At 33.7% G+C, this 23,372-nt stretch overlaps 1 protein-coding gene across 3 annotated transcripts in view; it reads left to right on the plus strand.

Annotated features, from left to right (window-relative positions):
- Positions 1-23,372, plus strand: part of LOC143080750 (fibrinogen C domain-containing protein 1-A-like) — a 51,225-nt gene that overhangs the window by 549 nt on the left and 27,304 nt on the right. The window contains exons 2-6 of one of the 3 annotated variants that reach the window (XM_076256757.1): positions 736-884; positions 1,817-1,913; positions 2,779-2,943; positions 6,201-6,447; positions 8,597-8,713. In XM_076256757.1, the coding sequence (XP_076112872.1) occupies positions 736-884; positions 1,817-1,913; positions 2,779-2,943; positions 6,201-6,406 (617 nt within the window). In that variant the 3' untranslated portion in view covers positions 6,407-6,447; positions 8,597-8,713. Of the gene's footprint in view, positions 1-735; positions 885-1,816; positions 1,914-2,778; positions 2,944-6,200; positions 6,565-8,596; positions 8,714-23,372 lie in introns of those variants that run through there. The other 2 variants (XM_076256756.1, XM_076256758.1) reach the window with 2 other exon arrangements.

Genomic DNA, 23,372 nt, shown 5'->3' on the forward strand with positions numbered 1-23,372 from the left:
GATATCGTGAAAGCAATTGTATTTATCAAAAATTTCATGAATTTCATAATGAAAAAACTTTGAGAAATTATTCAAACAATTTAAAGGTTTATTAAACCAATGTATGTTTTACCAGAAAAAGACCATTTTAAAGCTTAATAGGACTGTTAAAATGCCTTAGAATTAATCAATGTTCTTCCCTTCAAATTATTTGAAGTTTATAAATTATTTTGCTTTTGACATTTATTTTTTTACAAAATACAATGTATCTCTCATTTTGAACTTCATGATGTACTTAGGTTAGGTTTAGGAATTTGTGTCAAATGTTCGAACTCCTTTGTGTTTACCTTTCGATACAAGGTAAAATATTTTGCCCTATAACGACCATTTAACTTTTCATATAAGACTTAATAGCTCATAAAAAGACATTTGCCAAAAAATTAAGCAGATTCTTGATTTTTTTTCTTTTTATTTTAGACCCAAATAATACCCATGCAATTCTAAGTTCAAAGTACGAGTCAGCCTTTTCCCGCCATATTTGAAAAATTAAATATCTCGAAAAAGAGCTCCATGATCTATCAATATTTTAGCTTATTTTGTTCCTTAACTAATGCTCTTCCAACTTAAATTATCAATTTTAAATTCTTATTTTTTTTAATTTCAGCTAAATACATTATTAATGTACATTTATGCTAAAGATTTTAATAGTTATATGGATAGTTGTCGCCAAGTTCAATAACTTTATGTTTCCAACAGAGAAATACAGACCTATCGATGTACCAAGAGACTGTACTGACATAAAAGAAAATAATATGAAGAGTGGCGTTTATACAATATTCCTTGCAGATAATGTTAATGATATTAAAGTCTATTGCGATATGGACGTGGATGGTGGTGGATGGATCGTAAGTTGATTGGTTTATATAAGTTTCCTGTTTTAAGGAGCGTACCACATACTGTGAATAATATAGATTTGAAGCGTTTAATTTTCATAAAGTTTTGACAAAATGTGTACTTTGGCCTTATATAACGTTTCAAGAGATTTAAACCACACGCTTAACAGGAATAATTTAATGGGATATATAACAGTTTGACAAACACTGAATCTGTCATTGAGAATCTTGATTTCTGTTTACTTATTTTAAGGGATTAAAGCTTTGAACTATTTTAACGAGTTAACTCCCTTTGGCGTTCTGTATCTTCATAATTTGGATATTATTTCTACAGTTATATATTGTCAACGAAAATGTGAGGAATACATGTACATCATTGAGACAGCAATATATTGATAAAAATAATGAAAAGCACATTTAGAAGGTATTCGATTTTTGGTTTTCAAATATTTTGTTCTCGAAAATAATCGAAGGGACAAAAATTGTCGAAACGCAAATCAATTGGCACTTTTTTTATTATATTCATTTACTGATTTAAAGTTTTCTACTAAAGATTATGTATATATATATTTATATCTATCTAAATTTGAAAAAAAAATATAACTAAACTGAAGCTATGGAAAGCATGCAAATTAGAAAACAAATCATGTAAACCAAGATGGCATCATAATACAGAGTTATTTTGGTTTTTCATTATTCGACATTTTAACACAAACTTTAAAAAAAAAACAAATTAAATGAGAGGTTTAGCTAGCTATAAAACAAGGTTTAATCCACCTTTTGTACATAAGAAATTGAAGTCAAGAATATGAGAGTTTATACCATTTCGTATGATATGTTTTACCTTTTGATTTTGTCATTTGTTTAGGGGCTTAGGTTTAGAATATTCCTCGAAGTTCGGCATTTTTGTTTATCTATTTTTTAATATATTGTACTTTTTAAAGGTCATACAAAGACGCTCAGAACGCAAGGTGAAATTTGAGAGAACTTGGAACGAATACGAAAATGGTTTTGGAGAGGTCGCCGGAGAACATTGGCTTGGTAAGTGCTGATCTTAAAATTATGGTTATCTTAGATTTAATATTTTTGTTGTTGGTGTTCGCCTGCTCAAATGTTGTCTTCAGACTGTTACATTTGTACTTGCAAGTTAGAGGTACGGCTTAATGTGTTGATATTTGACAACAATCAATCCATCTTTCCATCTATCAATTCATCAGATTATAACGGGTTCGTCTAATGTTGTTGTTTTAGAATAATGCATTATCTCTTTCATTTATAATAGTACGTGTTTACAACTGTTTTGATAAAAATTTTAACATACAGATATACATGGTACCTTTGATAACTATTGTATAAGATTTTCCACTGTATGAAGATTTCATTTCGTGGGTATTAGACCGATTCGCAAACTTGTATTACTTTTATAGAGTAAGCTGTGGCATATACTTGTAAATATAACTTTATCCTATCACCAGGGTATCAATACAATACTTTTTTCAGTAAGTCGACAAAAAGTTAGTCTCAGTAGAGAAAATGGTTGATATTTTACCATTCAAGAGGTTTCAATTCAATATAAATGGAAGCAACATCGAAACGTTCTGGTCGGCGAACTCAATTGTTATAATTTAAGAAGACAACCTATAATATGGAGTAATATACCGATAGAAAACGAATTGTCTCAGAAATGGAAACCAGAATGTGTGTCCATACATCACATACCCTGTCACATCATCAAATTAATATTTTCAATTAACAGCAAAATGAAGATCAAAACCCTTCTTTGGCAAAATTGTTTTAAGGACGACGTAGTATAATGTGTATTGTTAATGCGGTGGTGAGTAGAATAAAAGTAAAGTGCTAATTTTAATTACGTATCTATTAATACATACATATGTCTACATTATAGGCAATAAATATATTCATAGTCTTACGAATAATGGAAAATTTGAACTGCGATTGAATATGGAAACGAAAGATGGCGAAGACATATATGCTTTATACAAGTCATTCATACTGGGTGATGCTGCATCCCAGTACCAGCTTACAGTCAATGACTATAGTGGGACAGCAGGTACGTATATTGTGTATTCTCATAGGCGTTTCATGTTTTTTTGTTCTGTTGTTACAATTAAAATAATTAGATTCCCTCTCACATTGTCCATTTAGCATGTAGAGACCTGACTTACTAATGTGAACTCAAAATGCACAAGAACTATTTATGTTAAATAAAATAGGTGTATAGTATGTGATATGAACATAAAACGTTATCAATGTTTGTGTTAGACGTAACTTAAATTCCGTTCCCTTTTCACGAACGTGACCTACCGAATTAGACTATTTACCGGGTTTGTAATAACAGGAACAACACGACGGGTGCCACATGTGGAGCAGAATATGCTTACCCTTCCGCAGAACCTGAGATCACCCTAGTTTTTTATGGGGGTTCGTATTGCTTAGTCTGTCGTTTTCTCTATATTGTGTCTTGTGTACAATTATTTGTCTGTTTGTCTTTTTCTTGTAACCATGGCGTTGTCAGTTTATTTTTGATCTGTCAGTTTGATTGTCCCTCTGGTATTTTCGCCCCTCTTTTGCACACCGGTGCTACATACAACTTAAAATACCCAAATTTCGTTTGATGGTACAAAAATATAGTGCTTCTTATCCGAGCAACGGGGACATATGTGGTTCTATTTAAATTTCACTTGTTTTGTATTTTTCTAAATAAACCTTCATCAAGTCTTCTACAGCAATTCAAAATTCTTAAACATTCGTTTGATACCAATATTACCTTAATATTTTACGTATTGACAAAGTTGCAGCTATGCGTAGGAAATTGTTCGCTTAAAATATATTCTCTCTTTGCATTTTCCATAAACAGCATACTTCAGAGGAGGTGTAAATAAAATGTTGATACTTTTATTTAACAATTAAAAGATCTGTAAGAGAAAATACAATCTAAGTCCCTCTTCTCCTGTAATAGTATCAACATATTTGACTATTTTTTACAGACAAATTAAAGACAGACTGAAAGAATGAGTTCCCTTTGATTCATAAAAACGATTGACCCACGCAGAAACGTACATCTTATTCCAGGAAATTAACCAATCATACTATGTTAAAAACCACTATTTATTTAAACAAAAAGCTCTCTGAAACTGAAATAATGACAAATTTGATTTCTTTTATTAACAATCAATCTATTACGCCTTGAGGATGAGTTTTGTCTACAAACAATCTGCATTATTATTGGAATAGACTGTGCCAATCTTCTTACCGCTATTGATATGTTCTTGGACTTACATATAGAAATTAGAAACTATGATGATGTGTCTGAGAACTGAACTGCAAAGTGCCAAAGAGATGATTTCTATTTTGCAATTGCAAACTGATCATATTTTCATGAAAAACTTTCAGCAGGGCCCTCGCCCGGAATGTAGATCTCACATTGGATACAATATCAGGAGCTTGTGATCCATGACATCCTTTGTAGAGTTGATTAGTACGGAGTAAGGAGAAGCTTTTTAACAAAGAGTTCCAGATAAAATGTACCGGTAGTAAATTTGACATCTCTTCTATCAGTTGAATTTATTTGAATTTATTGACATAATTGTTGCTATTATCCTGTCCTCTTTTCTTTCTATTGTGACATCCCTGAACGCGACTTGTCATCGTTGGTGCCATTTGTAACATAACAAGCTCATCGGCAAACTCCGAAACAGTGGTGACATCTGGCTACGCTTCTTTACACCACTGCCATCAGCCCTTTTCAAAATCACAAGATTCTTGTGGTTGCGCTTGATTATCAACGAAATGATTCAAGATATTCATAGAATTGTCATTTTTATTAAACAATCAAAAAATGCATAATAATTTTGATAACAATGCGTTATATAGCAATGAATTAAAGTTAATTGTTTTGAACTCTTTTTTTTGGGGGGGTGTAGTGACTCAAATCGCACTACTTCATTATTCCCGGGTACAAATGGATGACAAAATTAAGGAGGTGTGTCTGGATATCTACCCATATTTATCAATAAAAGGAGAACAGGTGGATGGAATTGCAGCTATATTAAATAACAAAGATGTTGTAGTTGACCTTCCTGTTGGTGTCAAAGTGAAAAACGGAGACGAAGAATCAAGATGCGATAAAATTATTTGATCTGAACGATCTCCACTGTGTATCATCGCCACCGGAAATTGGGTACTAACGAAGTGGAGAGAAATAGAAAAAAACGGTAAACAAGTTAAGAATTCATTCGTTTTAAAGCATTTCCACTCATTTGATGAGGGTGCCGCTTAAGAAATGATTTTCTGATATATAATTCTTTAAATTATTAGGCCGATAAGTACAGTATTAAGAGTTATACTACAAAACTTGCCACTTAGTACCGGAAAATTTCGAGGTCGATCGTCCTCTGTCGCCCCCTTGTCAAGATATTGAATTGTTTTTCATTGTTTTTCCAGATACGTTTTTAGATTATTATAATGTGGCAACCTATTTACTGACATTTGTTGTCAAAAAGGTGTTTTTTAAAGGATATGGACAAAAACATTGTTTGTTTATTGTACGGCGAATTGCAGACCGTTGTACGACGAATTGCAAAATAATAACTTTTGTCTGTACGGCGTCTTGCAATATATAGTAATTTTAAGATGAAATTAATCACTGTTTAGATAAAATCAAGTGACGATATTTTGTCGATATCAAAGCTTTACAGGCTTACAAATATACAAAATAAACTACATATCAAATATTATAAAATATATGCCGTTAATTTCGTTCAGAAGTCGTCGTTCCGTTCCGCTATTCGACTTTGTACCAAAAAGTTTTTTTCAGACAAATCATAATCCTAAATACATTCATATATCGTTATACTACTAACGACTATTGTCTTATTTGTTGTTAGGGTGAAATTTTGTAAGTTCAATAAAAAAAACGACCATTCATCTTTAATTTGTTGGTGCTGGATTTTTTTTAATATAAAAATGTTGAGAAAGGGAAGTATGACCCGAACGATAACGCTGTATGGAGTTTGGCCCATCGGTGGACCTAGACAACATACCCTTCCTGACGTCCTTCCTTATTTTAGTCGGCCATGGTATTGTTATGTTGGTTGTTATTGTTCACTTGGTATCTTCTTTCTCTATAGGTTATTCTTCAAGGATATGTCGCTTCATCCAGGTGTACCTACATTGCTAAACTTATCTTCTGGTTTTTTTTATATCGTTTTTTATATGCATGAAATATTTCACACTTAAAAGCAAGCAAAACAATAAATTTTGTTCGACATGTTACAAAATAATGTATAATCCTTTTCTTTATGTAAGGTGACGCTTTACAACGACAATCTTCTGGAAATTTCTCAGCAATAGATCGCGACAACGATAGAGGACACAATTATGCCGTAGAATACGGGCCATGGTGGTACACAGGTGGTTCCAATACTTGGTTAAACGATGATCAAAGAGACAATTACTGGGGGAAACATGATTACATTGGTCGAAAGACAACCATGATGATCAGACGACTATAGTTTGTTACTTTCACACAAATGGAACAATTAACTTCTGCAGAGTAGATATCAACTTGTTTTTTAATATTCATATTAATCTTTTATCCAATATTTTATTTTAAAATGTCTAATTCAAGAGTGTTTTAACAAAAGCATTTTCTATTATAATATGCATATGACGAATTTGTTGTTTATTAACTACATTAGAAAACAAATAATGTAAACGAATAGAGCAATTTACTTTTCTTACAATACATATAAAAAAGAAGATATGGTATGATTGCTAATGAGACAACTCTCCACAGGAGACCAAAATGACACAGAAATTAACAACTATACGTACCGTACGGCCTCCAACAATGAGCAAAGCCCAAACCGCATAGTCAGCTATTAAAGCCCCGAAATGACAATGTAAAACAATTCAAACGAGAAAACTAACGGCCTTATCTATATAAACAACGAACGAAAAACAAATATGTAACACATAAAGAAACGAAAACCACTGAATTACAGGCTCCTGACTTGGTACAGGCACATATATACATCATGTGGCGGGGTTAACATACCTATTTGGAAGTAAGCCTCTGCATTGTAATATTATATGTTATGGACACATTAACCTTTTTTTACAGTGGGATTAGGTGTTATAAATCAACCTTTTCTTTACAATGATCCTTGTGGCTACTGTTGTGATCGTTTGTATGTTGGCAACAGTTTGCTTGATATGTAAGCGTTTTGTGATTAATATGGTAGACATCGCATTGATACCCATATAGAGAATTGCTAGGATGAAGAAGTAGATTCTTACTACAAACCAATGTAGCAGAAAAAAGTAAAATCACAAAAATACTGAACTCCGAGGAAAATTCAAAACGGAAAGTTCCTAATCAAATGGCAAAATCAAAGGATAAAACACATCAAACGAATGAACAACAAGGCATTTTCAAATGTAGGACATGGTGGATTTAACCTGGTTTTATAGCGCTAAACCTCTCATTTTTATCACAGTCGCATCAAACTCCGTTTTTTTTTACAACGATGCATGTACAAAGCAGACATAATCGGTGAAATAGTCAAAATATGGCCACAGCAGTCATCACTGAGTTACAATCTCAAGACAAACAAACATATACAATAAACACAAAAAGCATCTATCATATTAAAAAACACATTCCTTGTTTCGCGTGTTGGGCGTCTACAAATGCAAACGTCACAAAAAAGAAATTTTGTCGTTCAATGTCTATTTAAAACAATCATAATTTCTTATGGAGATGGTGGTATGCAGGGTTATAAAATCAAAATTTATGTTAGAATTAATTACAGAAACGGACTGAGATTAAACATTATCCAGCAGTTGTTTAGAATTTTTAAGAATTCATAAATTATATGGTTAATACTACTACGCGATAAAATAATTTTGTCGTTTGTCGTTCAAAGTATTATTAAATATATGATAGAACAACAACATAATGACATTTAATAGAACTATAACATAATGCCGGGATCTTTAAAAGTACAGAGTCACCTTATAAGAAACATGGAAACACAAAAGGTGACATATACAAAACATACCAGTAAAAATGAAAGATGATACAAACACATTGACGGGATGTATAAGTACCGAGCCACGTCAAATGGATATCACATAAAACAGACCAAACAGTAAAAGTAATATCAACAATTGAACAAAGACACATACAAGAACAATATAACAGTTTAGTGCGATCGGTTAAGAGCAATGCCACATTACAATGAGAGTTGTTTAACTATTAACAATCAAGTGATACAAACTTCCACATGCGAAAGTCTTTTAGGCATTAAAATTGACCCTTCCCTCACATGGACAAACCAAATTGACGTGATCTGCTCAAAAATATCATCTAGACTTTATTTACTATTAAACATTAAAAATTTCTAAATCTAGACTGCAGAAAATTATTCTATAATGGTTATATCTTGCCACTAATTGATTATTGTTCTATAGTGTGGAGTAGTTGTAGCGTGAGGGTTTAAATAGGATATTAAAATTACAAAAGAGAGCTGCTAGATTAATACTAGAAACAGACCCTTTCGCTCCTTCTGAGCCCTTATTCAAACACTTAAACTGGATCACAGTTGAACAGAGAATAAAATATCACAAGTTTGTGATGACATTTAAGTGCATTAAAAATGCCCCATCATATCTTACTTACAAGTTTCATTATATTTCAGACAGAAATCCATACCCCTTGGGAAATGCTGTTCAAGGAAACCTCATACTCCCTAAACCAAAAACAGAACTGTTCGAAAAATCTTTTATGTATTCTGGACCGTTCTTGTGGAATAATTTGCCAATACCGTTAAGAAATATTACAAATGTTAATTCTTTCAAATACAAAATAAAAGATCATTTATTGAAATCAACCTAGCTGTATAAAAAATATTAAAAACTGATTATGTTCATCATGTTTATTTTTTCATCACATTTCATCAAGTTGTATTAAACATTATTATCATACTTGACTTTTTATACTAATGCATGCAATGTATATGTTTGCATTTTGTTTGATTTTTCATGATGAGGACCTCAGGGAAGATTAGTTATATAGCTAACTGTGTAACCCTCTTAAAATAAAGTATTGTTGTTGTTGTTGTTGTTATTAAGGCTGTTAGGACTTTTATTCAAATAATGCGCAATCATCATTACATCTTACATCTATTTAACAATGTAACTTACAAATATTGGCAACTGTGAGACAGCAACCCGACGACAACAAAAAAGTAAAAGCACAAGGATTTTTTATTATGGGTAAAACGATTACTACAAAGTTAAGGTCTTACACTACAAAAAACTTTTTGGAATTTCAATGAACATATCATTCTATTTTTTACTGGTAAATTTTTAAGTCAGGGATTTCGCTACCACAAGTTCCTTACTCGTTGAAAGTAATCAAAGTCTTGTCGTAGAACTTACAAGAGGCCAAGATGAAACGTTTTTTTAAGTTTTTTTTTTTTGTGTGTAGTTTAGGTCACCAATACATAGTGGGGACCTTCAAATGTTCAGAAGTGGCCTTAAGCTGAACTTTGTTTGTGATATGATTATTTGATATATGACTCTCTGTGGAATGTACGGCCTTTAATGTGTTTAAATGTAAAATTTTATTCTGAAGGACTTCTATGTAGTATTTACGCCATACCACCACCATTGTATGGAAACGTAGTGTAAAGAGTGGAAAGGAGTAGGTCCGGTAAGGACCGATTTTTGCCTCAAATTTCAGGTTCATCTGACGAAAGATTTTGACCACTTTTTAAACACTTAAGTTTCTATTTCATTTGAATCAATTAGTTTATGTGAAAGATTTTAACTGATTTAGTCATTAAAAATGACCCGATTCAAGCCCAAATATGAAAAATCTACCAAATATGCCGAAAAATGTCACTTTTCAGATGGTTTTTGTAAAAAATGAAAGTGGCCGCATCCGTGTTCATCCTCAATCTTTATATATGTTATGTATTATCATAAAATACAACTTACATTTTAATATTAAGGATGAACACGAATGCGGCCACTTTCGTTTCACACGAAAACCGTCTAAAATTTAACTAAAATGCTAGAATTGTGAAGATTTCAGTAATTTAGCATGACTTAATGGTGCTAATACTCGATATATGTGCAATGTATTGTCAAAAACAGCCCATATTTATGTAGCAGAAGCATTCTTCTGTACAATAAATAACTAAAAGTTTACATTTTAACAATTTTGTAAAACTGCTATATTTTGGGACCAAAAAGGGGTCTTACTGGACCTACTCCATTCAAAGCCGTCGATTGAATTAATAGGACCATCAAAAGCACGTAACTGTCTTAAACGTCCAAAGAGTATTATAAAAATGGTTAATTTCACAAATTGCATATGTCTTATTGCAAAGATAATGACCAGTTCTTTGATACTAGTTAAGGAACTCGTTAAAAGTAATCAAAAGTGTAGTAGTAAAACACTTACTATAGGTCGAGGTGTAACTATTATTAACGAGGTTTTGTGTAATTTATGTAACCAATACATAATGGGGAACTTCATATGTTCAGAAGAGGACTTAAGCCGAGCTGTGTTTGTGGCATGATTATTTACTGTAAGACTCTCTGTGGCACGTTCGGCCTTGAATGTAGCTGAATGTATAATTTCATTCTGAAGGACTTCCGTAGAATTAACCACCACCACATTGTTAACGGCTTTGTCAGCCGGTTCGCTTTGCAAGTTCTTGAATTTTGTTTTCGATCCTAGAAATGGGTGTATTACTTATTTTTTATTTTCCAAATGCGATATGCGAATATCAACAATATTCAGACATAAATTCAACTAGGGATCAAATGACTTTTTGTCAGATTTCTACCGTTTACACCATTTCTTATGCCCGCGTCACACTGTCCCGATTTTTATATACGATGGACACCCGAATGCGAAAATTGTATGTTCGTACGAAGTTGGTCCCGATCTCGTTAAAATACCAAAAAGTGACCGAAGCAAGTACGATGAATAACGAAGTCTATACGATGGTGCCGAAATTATATACGATAGCAAAAGATGGACATACGAAGGTTAACCGAAGACGGGTATTTAAGCTTCATATCTCAGCTGAAGCCTACACGATGGATCACGAAGGCTACACGATGGATTACGATGATGGCGCGATGGCCATACGATGTCTAAAAGACGTCGTTTACAGCTTACGATGCATTTAAATTATATGCCGAAGGCATCACGCGTTTTAAATTGTTTGATCAATATTGAATATATATTATATTGTACATTTCATTTCTGGTTTAATCATAAGACGGAAGACCGTTGGCTTGAAGGGTAAAACTTGACTCTGAGTCTCTGCATATAATGCCATCTGTACAAATCTTCCATACATGGCGGGAAATCGATCTTTTTGTCTAATTCTTATAAAACTTAGTTTATTATCCCCTCGCCTACTACATGTAAGTTGCGTGTAGATAAAATTGTTATGGACACTCTAGAACCAAAATGCTCAAAACTTGGTATGGTGTTACTCGTTAAGAATATCTTAAGCGCTATTGACTTTAAAATTCAAAGGTCAAGGTCACAGTGGCAGTTGTAATACAAGGCAATATCATCCTTGTGGACACTCTAAAACCACTATGCTTCAAAAGATTTTAACCACATTTGGTATATTGTTCCTCCTTGTAATAATCTGACGTTGAAGGCCGAAGGTCAAGGTCTTGCAGATGGACTTGTTTTTTCTCCTTCAAATAGCATAATACACAGGCAATTGGTTGCTCATTTTTTTACCTGCTGGTTCTAAAGACAATATTAAAGGTATTTCCAGTTACTGAATGTTTTGGTCGATTTCTAAAAAAATAGTTTATGTATCAAATATGCATATTCAATTTACCATTTTCTGCATGTGTCATATACAAATATATAGTGTCCATATTTGTCCCCAATATGTTACATACGAGGGGATGCCACGCTCGGCATTGCCTTGTTTGAACTGTAAAATGTGTGCACTAGTCTGAATAATCACCCATAATTATGCCCATGTTTACTGATCTATCTTAAAGGGAAGGTAATGGGTTCGTTGATCCCTTTTATTCAAAAAGAGCTCTTTTCAGGAGAATATCATAATAATATAGACAAAAGGAAGGATGTGGGGAAAGCAACAAATGCGGCAAAATATGACATATAGAAAACAAAATGGTTATGGAGTAAACATTCGTGTGACAACAAATCAAACGATACATAAAAAATCAGAATAATGAAGAAAAAGTTGGTTTCCCTATATAGGTGTACCTGCAGTGTTGGTGTACGAGGCGCGTTTATGATTTTCATTATGTTATTTGATATGAAAAATTGACACAAAATAATATTTTACTTGTAAAAGTAAATCCTGAGCCTGTAATAGCTGCTCTTCTTGTTCCATTTGAATTAATAGAAACAACGCTGTCTCCTTTCTTGTTCTCATAGAATCATATGAAATGAGCTCCATGTTTTGTGAACGTCTTTCTTAACTGTCGTATTACACTGACCAGTGCATATCGCGCATGCCACTTTAAATGTATTTTAGCGCGAAAATTAACTTACATTTAACTGGATTTATTGCCGTCGTAGTTCCATCTTGTCGCCTTCGTACTTTTATTCGATGGCATTACGAGGTCTTCACGAAGTCGTGTTGCCATCGTAAGACCTTCGGGTAGCTTCGTGATTCATTCGTGTAGACATTGCAATGTCAAAGCTGCCCGATGGAAACGATGGAAACACGAATGCAATACGATGTTCAAAGATGCATTCCCGGTGACATTACGATGGTGAGGATGGTGATACGAGCTCAATACAAACCCTCAACATCGGACACACCTTCGGGGATTTTTAAACATGTTAAAAAATTTAGAACCCTTCCCGAAGTTGTCCCCGAAGGTTAGAAAAAGTGGCCGATGGTTAAAGATGGTTAAAGATGGCACTACGAATTGCCCGATCTGGATACGATCAGTCCCGATTTTGAAAATTTCCATAATCGTGTTGCCATCGGCGTAAAAATCGGGACAGTGTGACGCGGGCATTACAATAGGATGAAAGAACATCCTTAATAACATGACGGTGGACGATATTTTGGCCCTTGTTTTAAGTTTATAACCTCTCGGTCTTGAGCAATATGATGGTCCCCTGTAATTACAGGTCCATATGGATCATATCATAACTTTGATGTTTCACAGTCTTGTGTCAAATGAGCATTATATTCTATACTGACGTCTGATGTAACTGACCTGTAATTAAAAATGAAACGTCTTCTGATTTTATTTTTTTTTTATTAAGAAATTATCGGTGGCTTTATGTTATCGAAATATGGAGGTTTAAAGTTTTGAACGGTAGAATCATGATACTAGACAATTTAATCTAATCAATACCTCTATTACAATGTATTTAATTTGTATGTTCAATCTTCAGGTCTGTCAATTTGAGGGAACAGTCTATGACGACAAAAGGCTGTAATAATTCGTGTACATTCATATCGTGGACTAAAACCGATACTGTATCACACTCGTTATAAATGTTCTGTAATTGACTAATTGGTATTTGGCCCATTTTGCATGATAATATATAGATGTGATGACTACATAAAGGCAATAGTAGTTTACCGCTGTTCAATAGCCATAAACAGATTTAACTGAAACAAATCGTGATCACAAACTAAAACTGAGGGAAACACGTCAACTATTAGAGGAAGACAACAATACACCAGAAACACTGACCTGCTACAAAAACAAACATACATAGAAACGGACTAAATGATAACAACTACTATATTCCTGACCTGGTACAGGACATTTTTAGAAATAATAGTGGGTTGAACCTGGTTTTAGGGTTAACCAAACCTCCCGCGTATATGGCAATTTTTAAAATACCTCTAAAATGACAACCTTACGTGACAGGAATGTAGTACAAATAAATGCAAGAACACTCAGGACATAGAAACACATAAATAAATATTATAATCATGATAATAGTACACTTCAACATGTAAACCACAGAATACAATTAATATACGACATTGCAAAGTTTACCACAATAGAATTATGATTGTGCGTCACACGAATGTATCAACGCCACACAAAGTGAGGTCACAGATAACTTCACAAAATAGAATATAAAATATCTGTTAAAGCGATTGCCGTGAGACCTTTCATTGCGTTGTCTTTTATCAACAATAGTTATAATATCAATAGAAAAGTTTTAGATATGTTCCCTTGGCCCATGATATTGTCATTAAGACCAAGAAGATATGCTGTCTGTTGTAGTTTAATCAAAAACAGTTCTCAAAGTTTACGGGAATTTTCACACTGTTTATGTGAGTGTCCTGGTTGTTTCTTGGCGGTTTGAAGTGGTTGGAATTTTGTGAATTTGATATTGTGTTTGTGTTTTTCTCAATGTTGGTAAATTAAAATTTTGAATTTCTTAGGTCTGCAGAAGCAGTAGAAATGATCTTGTGTTTGTTTGAAAAATACACACCTAGTTTTCCTTACATATTAAATACTACATCTACATGTTTAAACCCGCCACATTCTGTATGTACCTGTTCCAAGTGAGGAGCTTGTAATTCAGTGTATGTCGTTTATTGCTGTTTATCATATTTATATTTCGTTCATTGGTGGTTTTTTTTTTACATAAATCAGTCCGTTAGTTATCTCATTTGTCATTTCGAGAACTATTACAGCTGATTGTGCGGTATGTGTATTACTCATTGTTAAAGGCCGTACAATGACCTATATATGTTAACGTCTGTGTCATATGGTCTCTCATTGGCATATGACCTCATATTTTTTTTATTATATCCTTAACTATGACTGCCTATAACTATTCTTTTTAAAACCAGAGAGAAGATATCAAGAGGCAATCAAAATCAATGTCTGAGATAGATTCTTTTGTAAGTGTTTTACAATAATTTCAGCAATATTGGCTATTTCGTGGTTGTTGTTTTTTTTTGTTTTTTTTTATCGATGACGGAATTCGGCGTGCATGGAGAAATAAACTCATCATAGATAACCGGATTGAAATTTTGCATTTTGACCAGACGTTCGTATAAAAAAAAAGTTAAAAAGACCAAATTAAGTACGAAGTTGAGGAGCATTGAAAACCAAAAATTCCTAACAAATTGCAAAATACATCTAAGGTAATCTAATCCTGAGGTAGAAAGGTCTTAGTATTTAGAAAAAATCAAAGTCTTGTAAACAGTTAATTTATGATTATGATAGTAGTTTCATTACATTGTTCAACGTATTTTTCATATTTTTTTCATTCTTTCCCACCCTGTTGAATTGGTCTACAGACTATAAATCAGCTTCTGATTGTTTCAACCTTGTACGCAAAACCAACTGTCGGACTTAATAGTAAAAGAATAGTCACTAAGTTCAATATTCGTTCAAAATAAATTATTTAACTATAGTACTTTGAAACGATTAAAACAGTACAACAAAAAGCTGATCTCCAAGGTAAATGTTAGACTTTATGAACAACTGGAGCAAATGGATAACAACTGTCATATTCTAAACTTGGTATAGAAATTCTCCGACGAAAATGGCGAATTTAACCTTGTTGTATACTGCTAATACTCCCTGTTGTTTGAGCTCCGGTATGTTGACAAAATTGGGTGATCAATCAAACTAATAAAAAAAAATCGAACAAACATGAAAGCGACCGTTGTGGCATGTCTAACAAAACAAATCTAAATGACAATTGAGACTTTGACATTTAATCTGATTAATGATAACTAAGATAACCGAAAAAAACAAAATTCCCATTTTTATTGTAGATAACGAGATTTTCGAAAAGCTAATACAGTCTATTTACAAGCTTATTTGATGATCAAATGATTTTTTGTTGATTGCACCTTTCACAACCTGATTAATTTATTTGTGTTGTCAGATATACCTTGTATGTTTGTACTTTATATTGAGTTGAATCTTTATGTTAGATACATATAGCAGCTTCAGATTTGTTTATTTAAATGTCATGAATGCGACAGTAGTTAGGTTTATAAGTGTTATGAAATAAAACTACAAAATGAACACAATTTTATTAACATATCAAGGAATTGTAAATTAAATCATTCAAACAGTTACTTTTGAATATGATTGAACTTCTTGTGTCCGAAAAATTAAATATCTATTTGCAAGAATTAACCATATTTTTTTTACTGGAAAAATCAATCTGCACAAAACAGAAGATCTCGCAAAAAAATCAAGCATAAAAAACAATGCTAAAAAAAACTAGAACTAGAACACAATTGGCGATGAGATCATCAACCATACACTCACAAAACGAAACCAGTTTTGTTGATTTTTGGAGCTCCGGAATCGGAATTATTATATTCAGTACTTGGATGTTGTAAAATTAAAAATGTTAACTGTATCTTCTAGTATACTGGGATAACGAAAGCTCCAAACATCTGAATAATTAGTATATCCAGTAAGGTTAATTGAAAAAAATCTAAATCTTAATAAATCTAGGATACGGGGATATCGAAAGCACCCGTAATCTGAATTATTATTATATCAATGACGGTGATATTGAGAATTTGAAATCATATCTATGTCTATGATACTTGGATATTGGAAGCTCCCGAAATCTGAATTATTATTATATTCAGTACGGTGATAATCGAAAATTCGACACCTTACCTATATCAAGTACATGGTGACATTGAAAACACCGAAATTTGAACTATATGCAATATTAAAGTTGATACCTCTATTTATAATCTGTACTACATCCAATAAGGTAATATCGAATGCATCGATATCTGAATTATTTTAAGAATGGTACATTCGAAAGCTATGAAAACTGAATTATATCACGTATGGGGATATCGGAAACTACGAAATCTGAACTACATTCAGAACGCTGATATCGAAATCTCTGAAATCTGAGCGATATGAAGTACGGATGATATCGAAAGTTTCGAAATGGGAATCATATCCAGTACGTTAATATCGAAAACTTTGAAATCCAACCATATTCTGTATGTGGATATAAATATTCTGTTCAGATAAACATTCAGTGTCGATCGCCTTAAATGACCGGCACTGCTAGATAATAATTAACCACAAATCCCTCAAACCATTAAAATTAAACAAGAATACGCCATGGGTACGAAAATGGATCAGATAATGTATTTTTACTTCGATATATTATTTTACCACAAAGAAATGTATGTTTTACATGATGTAATTTATATTATTAAACACATTAACGTGCTTCCCTTTAAAGCTGGGTTCACACTACCGATCAGATCAACTCGATGATCCCAATTGTCCAAATAACCACGACCAATCGTAATAGAATTCTTTATCGAGCCTGTTTACGACTTTTACCCGACTGCTATCCGACTGTACACGACCTATTCTCGACCATTCATGATTCCTTAACGACTCCATCACGACTCAAACCCGAACACTAATTGCATTCATATTCGATAATTCCGACCAATTCAGGATCTCTACACGATCTTTACTCGACTCGCTAGACCAAATCAACTTTACTCGATCTCAGTCTGATTTCGACCAGACCAAATTTACCTCATCGTATAAGCTAGGTTCACACTGCCGATCAGACCAACTCGATCAATCCCGATCAAGACAAATTAAGCGATCGGGAGACTGGTCTGACTCAATCGAGAAGAATGTTTGGGGTGGTCTACCTTGGTCGGCATCGATCTGAATTTCTACCCGAGAGTTTTTGACATGTCAAAAACATTCGAGTAAGGATCGAGAAGCCAGTCACTCGAGAAGAGATCGAGAAATTGTCGAGTAACGGTTGAATTGATCGAGAAAGGATCGTGTAGAGATCGAGTTTGGTCGGAATACAAAAGCACAAATGTTCTTTACCGATCAGTACTCGATCATTTCGATCTTTGCTCGACTTATTTCCGATCATTTCCCGATCAACACCAATCTGTTCCATATGTGGTCCAGATTAACTCGACCAATGCCCGACCGCTTCATAATCACTGCGACTTCTATATTCTTTTGATTCCAGACCAACTCGACCAATACCCGATCTCTACGCGACCACATTCGGCCTTTCTTCGATCTCTACTCGGCCATACACGATTCTCTTAATATGTGTGCAGCTCTGTTTACTCCCATAACTTTGCTTCTGCAAAACTATATTGTCTCTATTTATTTTTTAACTATACACAAATTCCTCCATGTACAGTACGCGTCTGTACTTTTGCAAGGAGGTGTAAAATTTTAAAAGAGAGACAAAAGATACTAAAGGAACAATCAAACTCAAAGGTCGAAAATAAACCGACACAGCCATAGCGAAAAACGAAAGCCGACGAGAAGACAAACAGCAGTCTACATAACACAACATAGAAACTAAAAACTTAGCAACACGAAACCCAATAAAACATGGGATGATCTCATGTTTTTCAGAAGGAAAGTAGATCCTGCATTTTGGGCCCAGAGAATTTTTCAAATATGAAAGTAATTGTGCATTAAAACTCACTATAAAAAAGGAGGTGTGGTATGATTGCCAATGAGACAACTGTCCACAAGTCCAAAATGACACAGGCATTAACAACTATAGGTAACTGTACGGCCTTCAACAATGAGCAAAGCCCATACCGCATAGTCAGCTATAAAAGGCCCCGATATGACAATGTAAAACAATTCAAACGAGAAAACTAACAGCTTTATTTATATAAAAATAAAATGAACAAAAAACTAATATGTAACACAGAAACAATCGACAAGCACTGAATTACAAGTTCCTGACTTGGGACAGGCACATACATAAATAATGTGGCGGGGTTAAACATGTTAGCCACAGTATTGATATTCATGTCAACACCGAAATGTTGACTATTGGGCGGGTAATACCCTCGGGGACGAAACGTCCACCAGCAGTGGCATCGACCCAGTGGTTTAAATAGTTATCAAAAGTACCAGGATTATAATTTAGTACGCCAGACGCGCGTTTCGTCCAAATAAGACTCATCAGTGACGCTCAAATCGAAAAATTTATAAAGCCAAACAAGTTCAAAGTTGAAGAGCATGGAGTGTGATACGAAAAACTGCGTTAATTTGATTGGCTTAACCAGCATCTAGTTTTAACTAGACTTTAAGGCATTTCAATTGATTATTCGTTAGGTCAATGATGACTTTAGAGGGGAAAGATAATGTACATTTCGTCCATGTCGAGGGACATATGTGATTTCTTCAAAAATATACAAAACACTCACACTTTCCACCTGACAATCTTCTTTTTGCCAAATGTTTCATACTGGAATGTTCAAATGGAGTAGATCAACAATTTGCGGAATTTTTAAGTTTACATAATGAGAGTGTTGACCATAAGAGAAATAGATTTAACAACTTTGTGAGAATGAAATATCGCTTGAAATCAGCTCTCGTCATTTTTAACATAAAAAGTAAAAATAAACTCGCCGAAGGCTCGTTTATAATTGTTAAAGAAAAAGGTTATCTGAAACTGAAATGATGACAACCTTTGTTTTTAATAGATTTGTTACGTCTTGAGGACAATCAGCATTATTATGAGAATAGACTGTGCCTATCCTCTGGCCGCTTTTAACATGATGTAGACTTTATTCAGGAGCTACTAAAAAATGAAAAGAGGCAGGTATTTTTATTTAACTTAACGTTCAGATATGTAAATGATGTCCTTTCAATGAATAATTCAAAGTTTGGCGACTATTTTGAACGCATATGCACCATCAACTACTTAGTGTTATTTATATTTTTAACTTACATATCGAAATTAACATCTGAGATATGTTATGAACTGATTTTAACGTGCAAAGAGATGATTTCAATTTTGTCATTGTTAACTTTGTGTGAAAACATTTTAGCAGGCCTCTATTGGAATGTATATCTCACATTTGATACAATATTAAGTGCTTGCGTTTCATGATATACTTCATAGAGTGTTGCTACATACTCTTTTTTTCTATTGTAACATCCCTGAATGCGATTTGTTACCATTCTTTCCATTCGTAACATGACGAGTCTACCGTTGGATCTGAGATACATACCTTCCCTGATTTCATTCCTTATTTTAGTAGGGTTCTTGTTGCTGAAACCCTGATAGATACCTGTGTATTGTTTCTTTGGACTGGTGTATGTTTCTTTGGTCATGATATTGTTGTTTTACTTATGTTTGTGCTGTTTACTTGGTATCTTCTTCCTCTGTAGGTTATTCTTCAAGGCATGTCATTTCAACCAGGTGTACCTACCTTGCAAACATTATTTGTTGTTTTATTTTTATATCGTTCTAAATATGCATGAAATATTTCAAACTAAACGCCCTCCAAAACAACAAATTTTGTTCGACATGTTACAATATAATGTATATTCGCTTTTTCTCATTAAGGTGACGCTTTACAACGACAGTCATTTGCCAAATTCTCAGCAATAGATCGCGACAACGATAGAGGATAAAATTATTTCGAAAGCCATGGACCATGGTGGTACAAGGATGGTTCCAATGCCTTGTTAAACGATGATCAAAGAGACAATTACTGGCTGGAATATATTGGCCCGAAGACAACCATGATGATCAGACGAATTTAGTTTCTTATTTTTCACCTAGTATCTTTACACAAATGTTGCTATAAAATTTTGCAGAGTAGATATCAACTTGTTTTCTCTTTCACATTGATCCAGTAACAATTATTCTATTTCAAAATGCCTAATTCAAGAGTTTCTTTTGGCTAAAGCAATTCTTATTACAATATACAAAAAATGATGAGACGAATTTGTTGTTTATTAGCTGCATTAAGAAACAAATATTATAAACGAATAAAGCAATTAACATATCGTACAACACATACTCATTTATAAGTAAGCCTCTGCATTGTGCTGTTATATACATATATTATGGACACATTAAAATACATCTATACTATTAAACGAGAAGACCTCATTTTGGGTGTCGCTTCTCTTCCTTCCACAATAAATCAATCATCATGCCTCTGTGTCCTATAGGTAACATGCATAGTCGCATTTGTCATCCATTCTTATGATTATTCAGATTGAGTTATTTTGGGAGAAAAACGACAAAAAAGGAGTCCGGATATGATTCCGTCATCGGACTGACTTTTAGTCATAGATAAGACTTCCGGTTTTAAAGATGCACAAATACAACCAATCGTATGATAGATAACAAAAATGAAAAATAAATTAGCCAATCAGAGCGTTTTCCATATCATGGTGTTTAGATCGCAAGAACCACAACTATTATACCTCCTTATAGAGGACAATTATTTTTCGCGTTTATCTACATGTAAACTACGATTATACTACTTTAATATATCATAATAGAGACTCTCTGTATTCTGTCTACTGTTTTTTTTAAATGTTTACTATTTAAGGGGTCATACCAGTTGTATATATATAAAATAAGTAAAACATTTGACACAAGTACAACCAATCTTATGATGGATAACAAAAATGGGGAAAAAAATAAGCCATTCAGAGCGTTCTCAATATCATGGTGTTTAGATCGCAAGAATCACAGCTTTTATTTCTCCTTAGAGAGGACAATTATTTTTCGCGTTTCATATCATGGTGTTTAGATCTCAAGAACCACAACTATTATACTCCTTAGAGAAGACAATTATTTTTCGCGTTTATCTACATGTAAACTACGATTATACTACTTTAATATATAGAGACTGTCTGTATTCTGTCAGGGACTTTCTATGTTAGTATGTTAGTATAGAAAGTCGGCCCTGATTCTGTCTACTGTTTTCTTTGAAATTTTTACTATTTAAGGGGTCATACCACTTGCATATATATTAAAATAAGTAAAAACATGCTCAACTTCATCTAAAACTACCTCGACCAAAAACTTTAACCTGAAGCGGGACAGACACGGACGAACGAACGAACGAACGGATGTACAGACTAGAAAACATAATGCCCATAAATGGGGCATAACAATTTATTGTTGAAAGGGAGAATAGTGATTTGGCAAAAATGAAAGTAAGGTAGAGATTAGAAGTAGGCAGAACCTTTTTCGGGGCGTCGGGATCGGGTGTTTTTAAGCTCGGGATTTGGGGATTGATCCTTACGGGATCCGGGAATATATTTTTCGATTTCGGGATTTCGGGATATGCATTTCTTTAAATTCTGCATCGCGGGATTTCATGGTTTTAAGCCCGGGATCTCGGGATCAGTACCCGTCCGACCACCCCTCAAATTAGCCTTAGTCATTTATACATGATTCATATCCTACCATTGGCATGTTAATAAGGCTCTCAAAAGAAAAAGAAAACACTGATGGATTGTCCTAGAAGCATATTTTATTAGACTAATAATGGTCTATATATAAGCAGTTACATTTATTTCATGTTTGAAACGGTGCAAATTGTTAATTTGATTTGACTTTTACCAAAAGAAGCATTGTAGCAAAGGAGAAGAATAATTGTGGTCTGAGGCCAGACACACGAAAATAATTAAATTTAGCAGAAAGGAAACAAACATCGGACTTTGGAAAAAGGGAGAGGGCTTTTGATACCTTTTATGAAATTCTCCATACATAATATCTTTTACAAAAAACCATCCTACAACAGTCATCAAGCTGCATATGCCCGCGATTTCGCGGGTGTGTTCTAGTAACTATGAAATAAGGTGTGTTTACTGTTGTGATCGTTTGTTTGTCGAAAACCAAATTTATAACACAGCAACAAACAACAACCACTGTCAAACAGGCTCATGACTTGGGACATACATACAGAATGTGGCGTGATACTCACTTTACCCCCTTACCTGGGACAGTGGTGAAACAGTACAAACTATAAAATCAGTTGAAAAGGGCAATCAGATGGAAACAAATACATATAACAATAACATGGGAACGTGACTGTACTTGTACATCCCAACAACAAAAAGACATCACATACAGATCTGAGAAAGCTCGCATTGACTGACAGCTAGTTCAAAGTCAATAACAACTAATTAAAAAAACAGCATCTAAGACTAAATTATCAACCAGTACACATCAAACACCCCATGAATTTAGTGTAAAGACGTCCTAAACAGTCAGCCATTATCACTGAACTAGTATAATATTTGTTTAGGGGCCAGCTGAAGGACGCCTCTGGGTGCCAGAGTTTATCGCTACATTGAAGACCCATTGGTGCCCTTCGGCTGTTGTCTGCTCTATGGTCTGGTTGTTGTCGCTTTAACACATTCCCCATTTCCATTCTCAATTTTGGAGAAAACATAGATTGTAGATTCTTAAAAGTGTGTTTGTATATAACAATAATATTAAGTAAATTATAATTTACTCTTCAACTTTGTACTTGTTTGGCTTTATAAATATTTTCATATGAGCGTCACTAATGAGTCTTATGTAGACGAAACGCGCATCTGGCGTACTAAATTATAATCCTGGTACCGTTCATAACTATTTACACCACTGGGTCGATGCCAATGCTGGTGGACGTTTCGTCCCCGAGGGTATCA

The sequence above is a fragment of the Mytilus galloprovincialis genome, chromosome 6 (assembly GCF_965363235.1).
Source record: "Mytilus galloprovincialis chromosome 6, xbMytGall1.hap1.1, whole genome shotgun sequence".
Classification (NCBI taxonomy): Eukaryota; Metazoa; Mollusca; class Bivalvia; order Mytilida; family Mytilidae; genus Mytilus; species Mytilus galloprovincialis.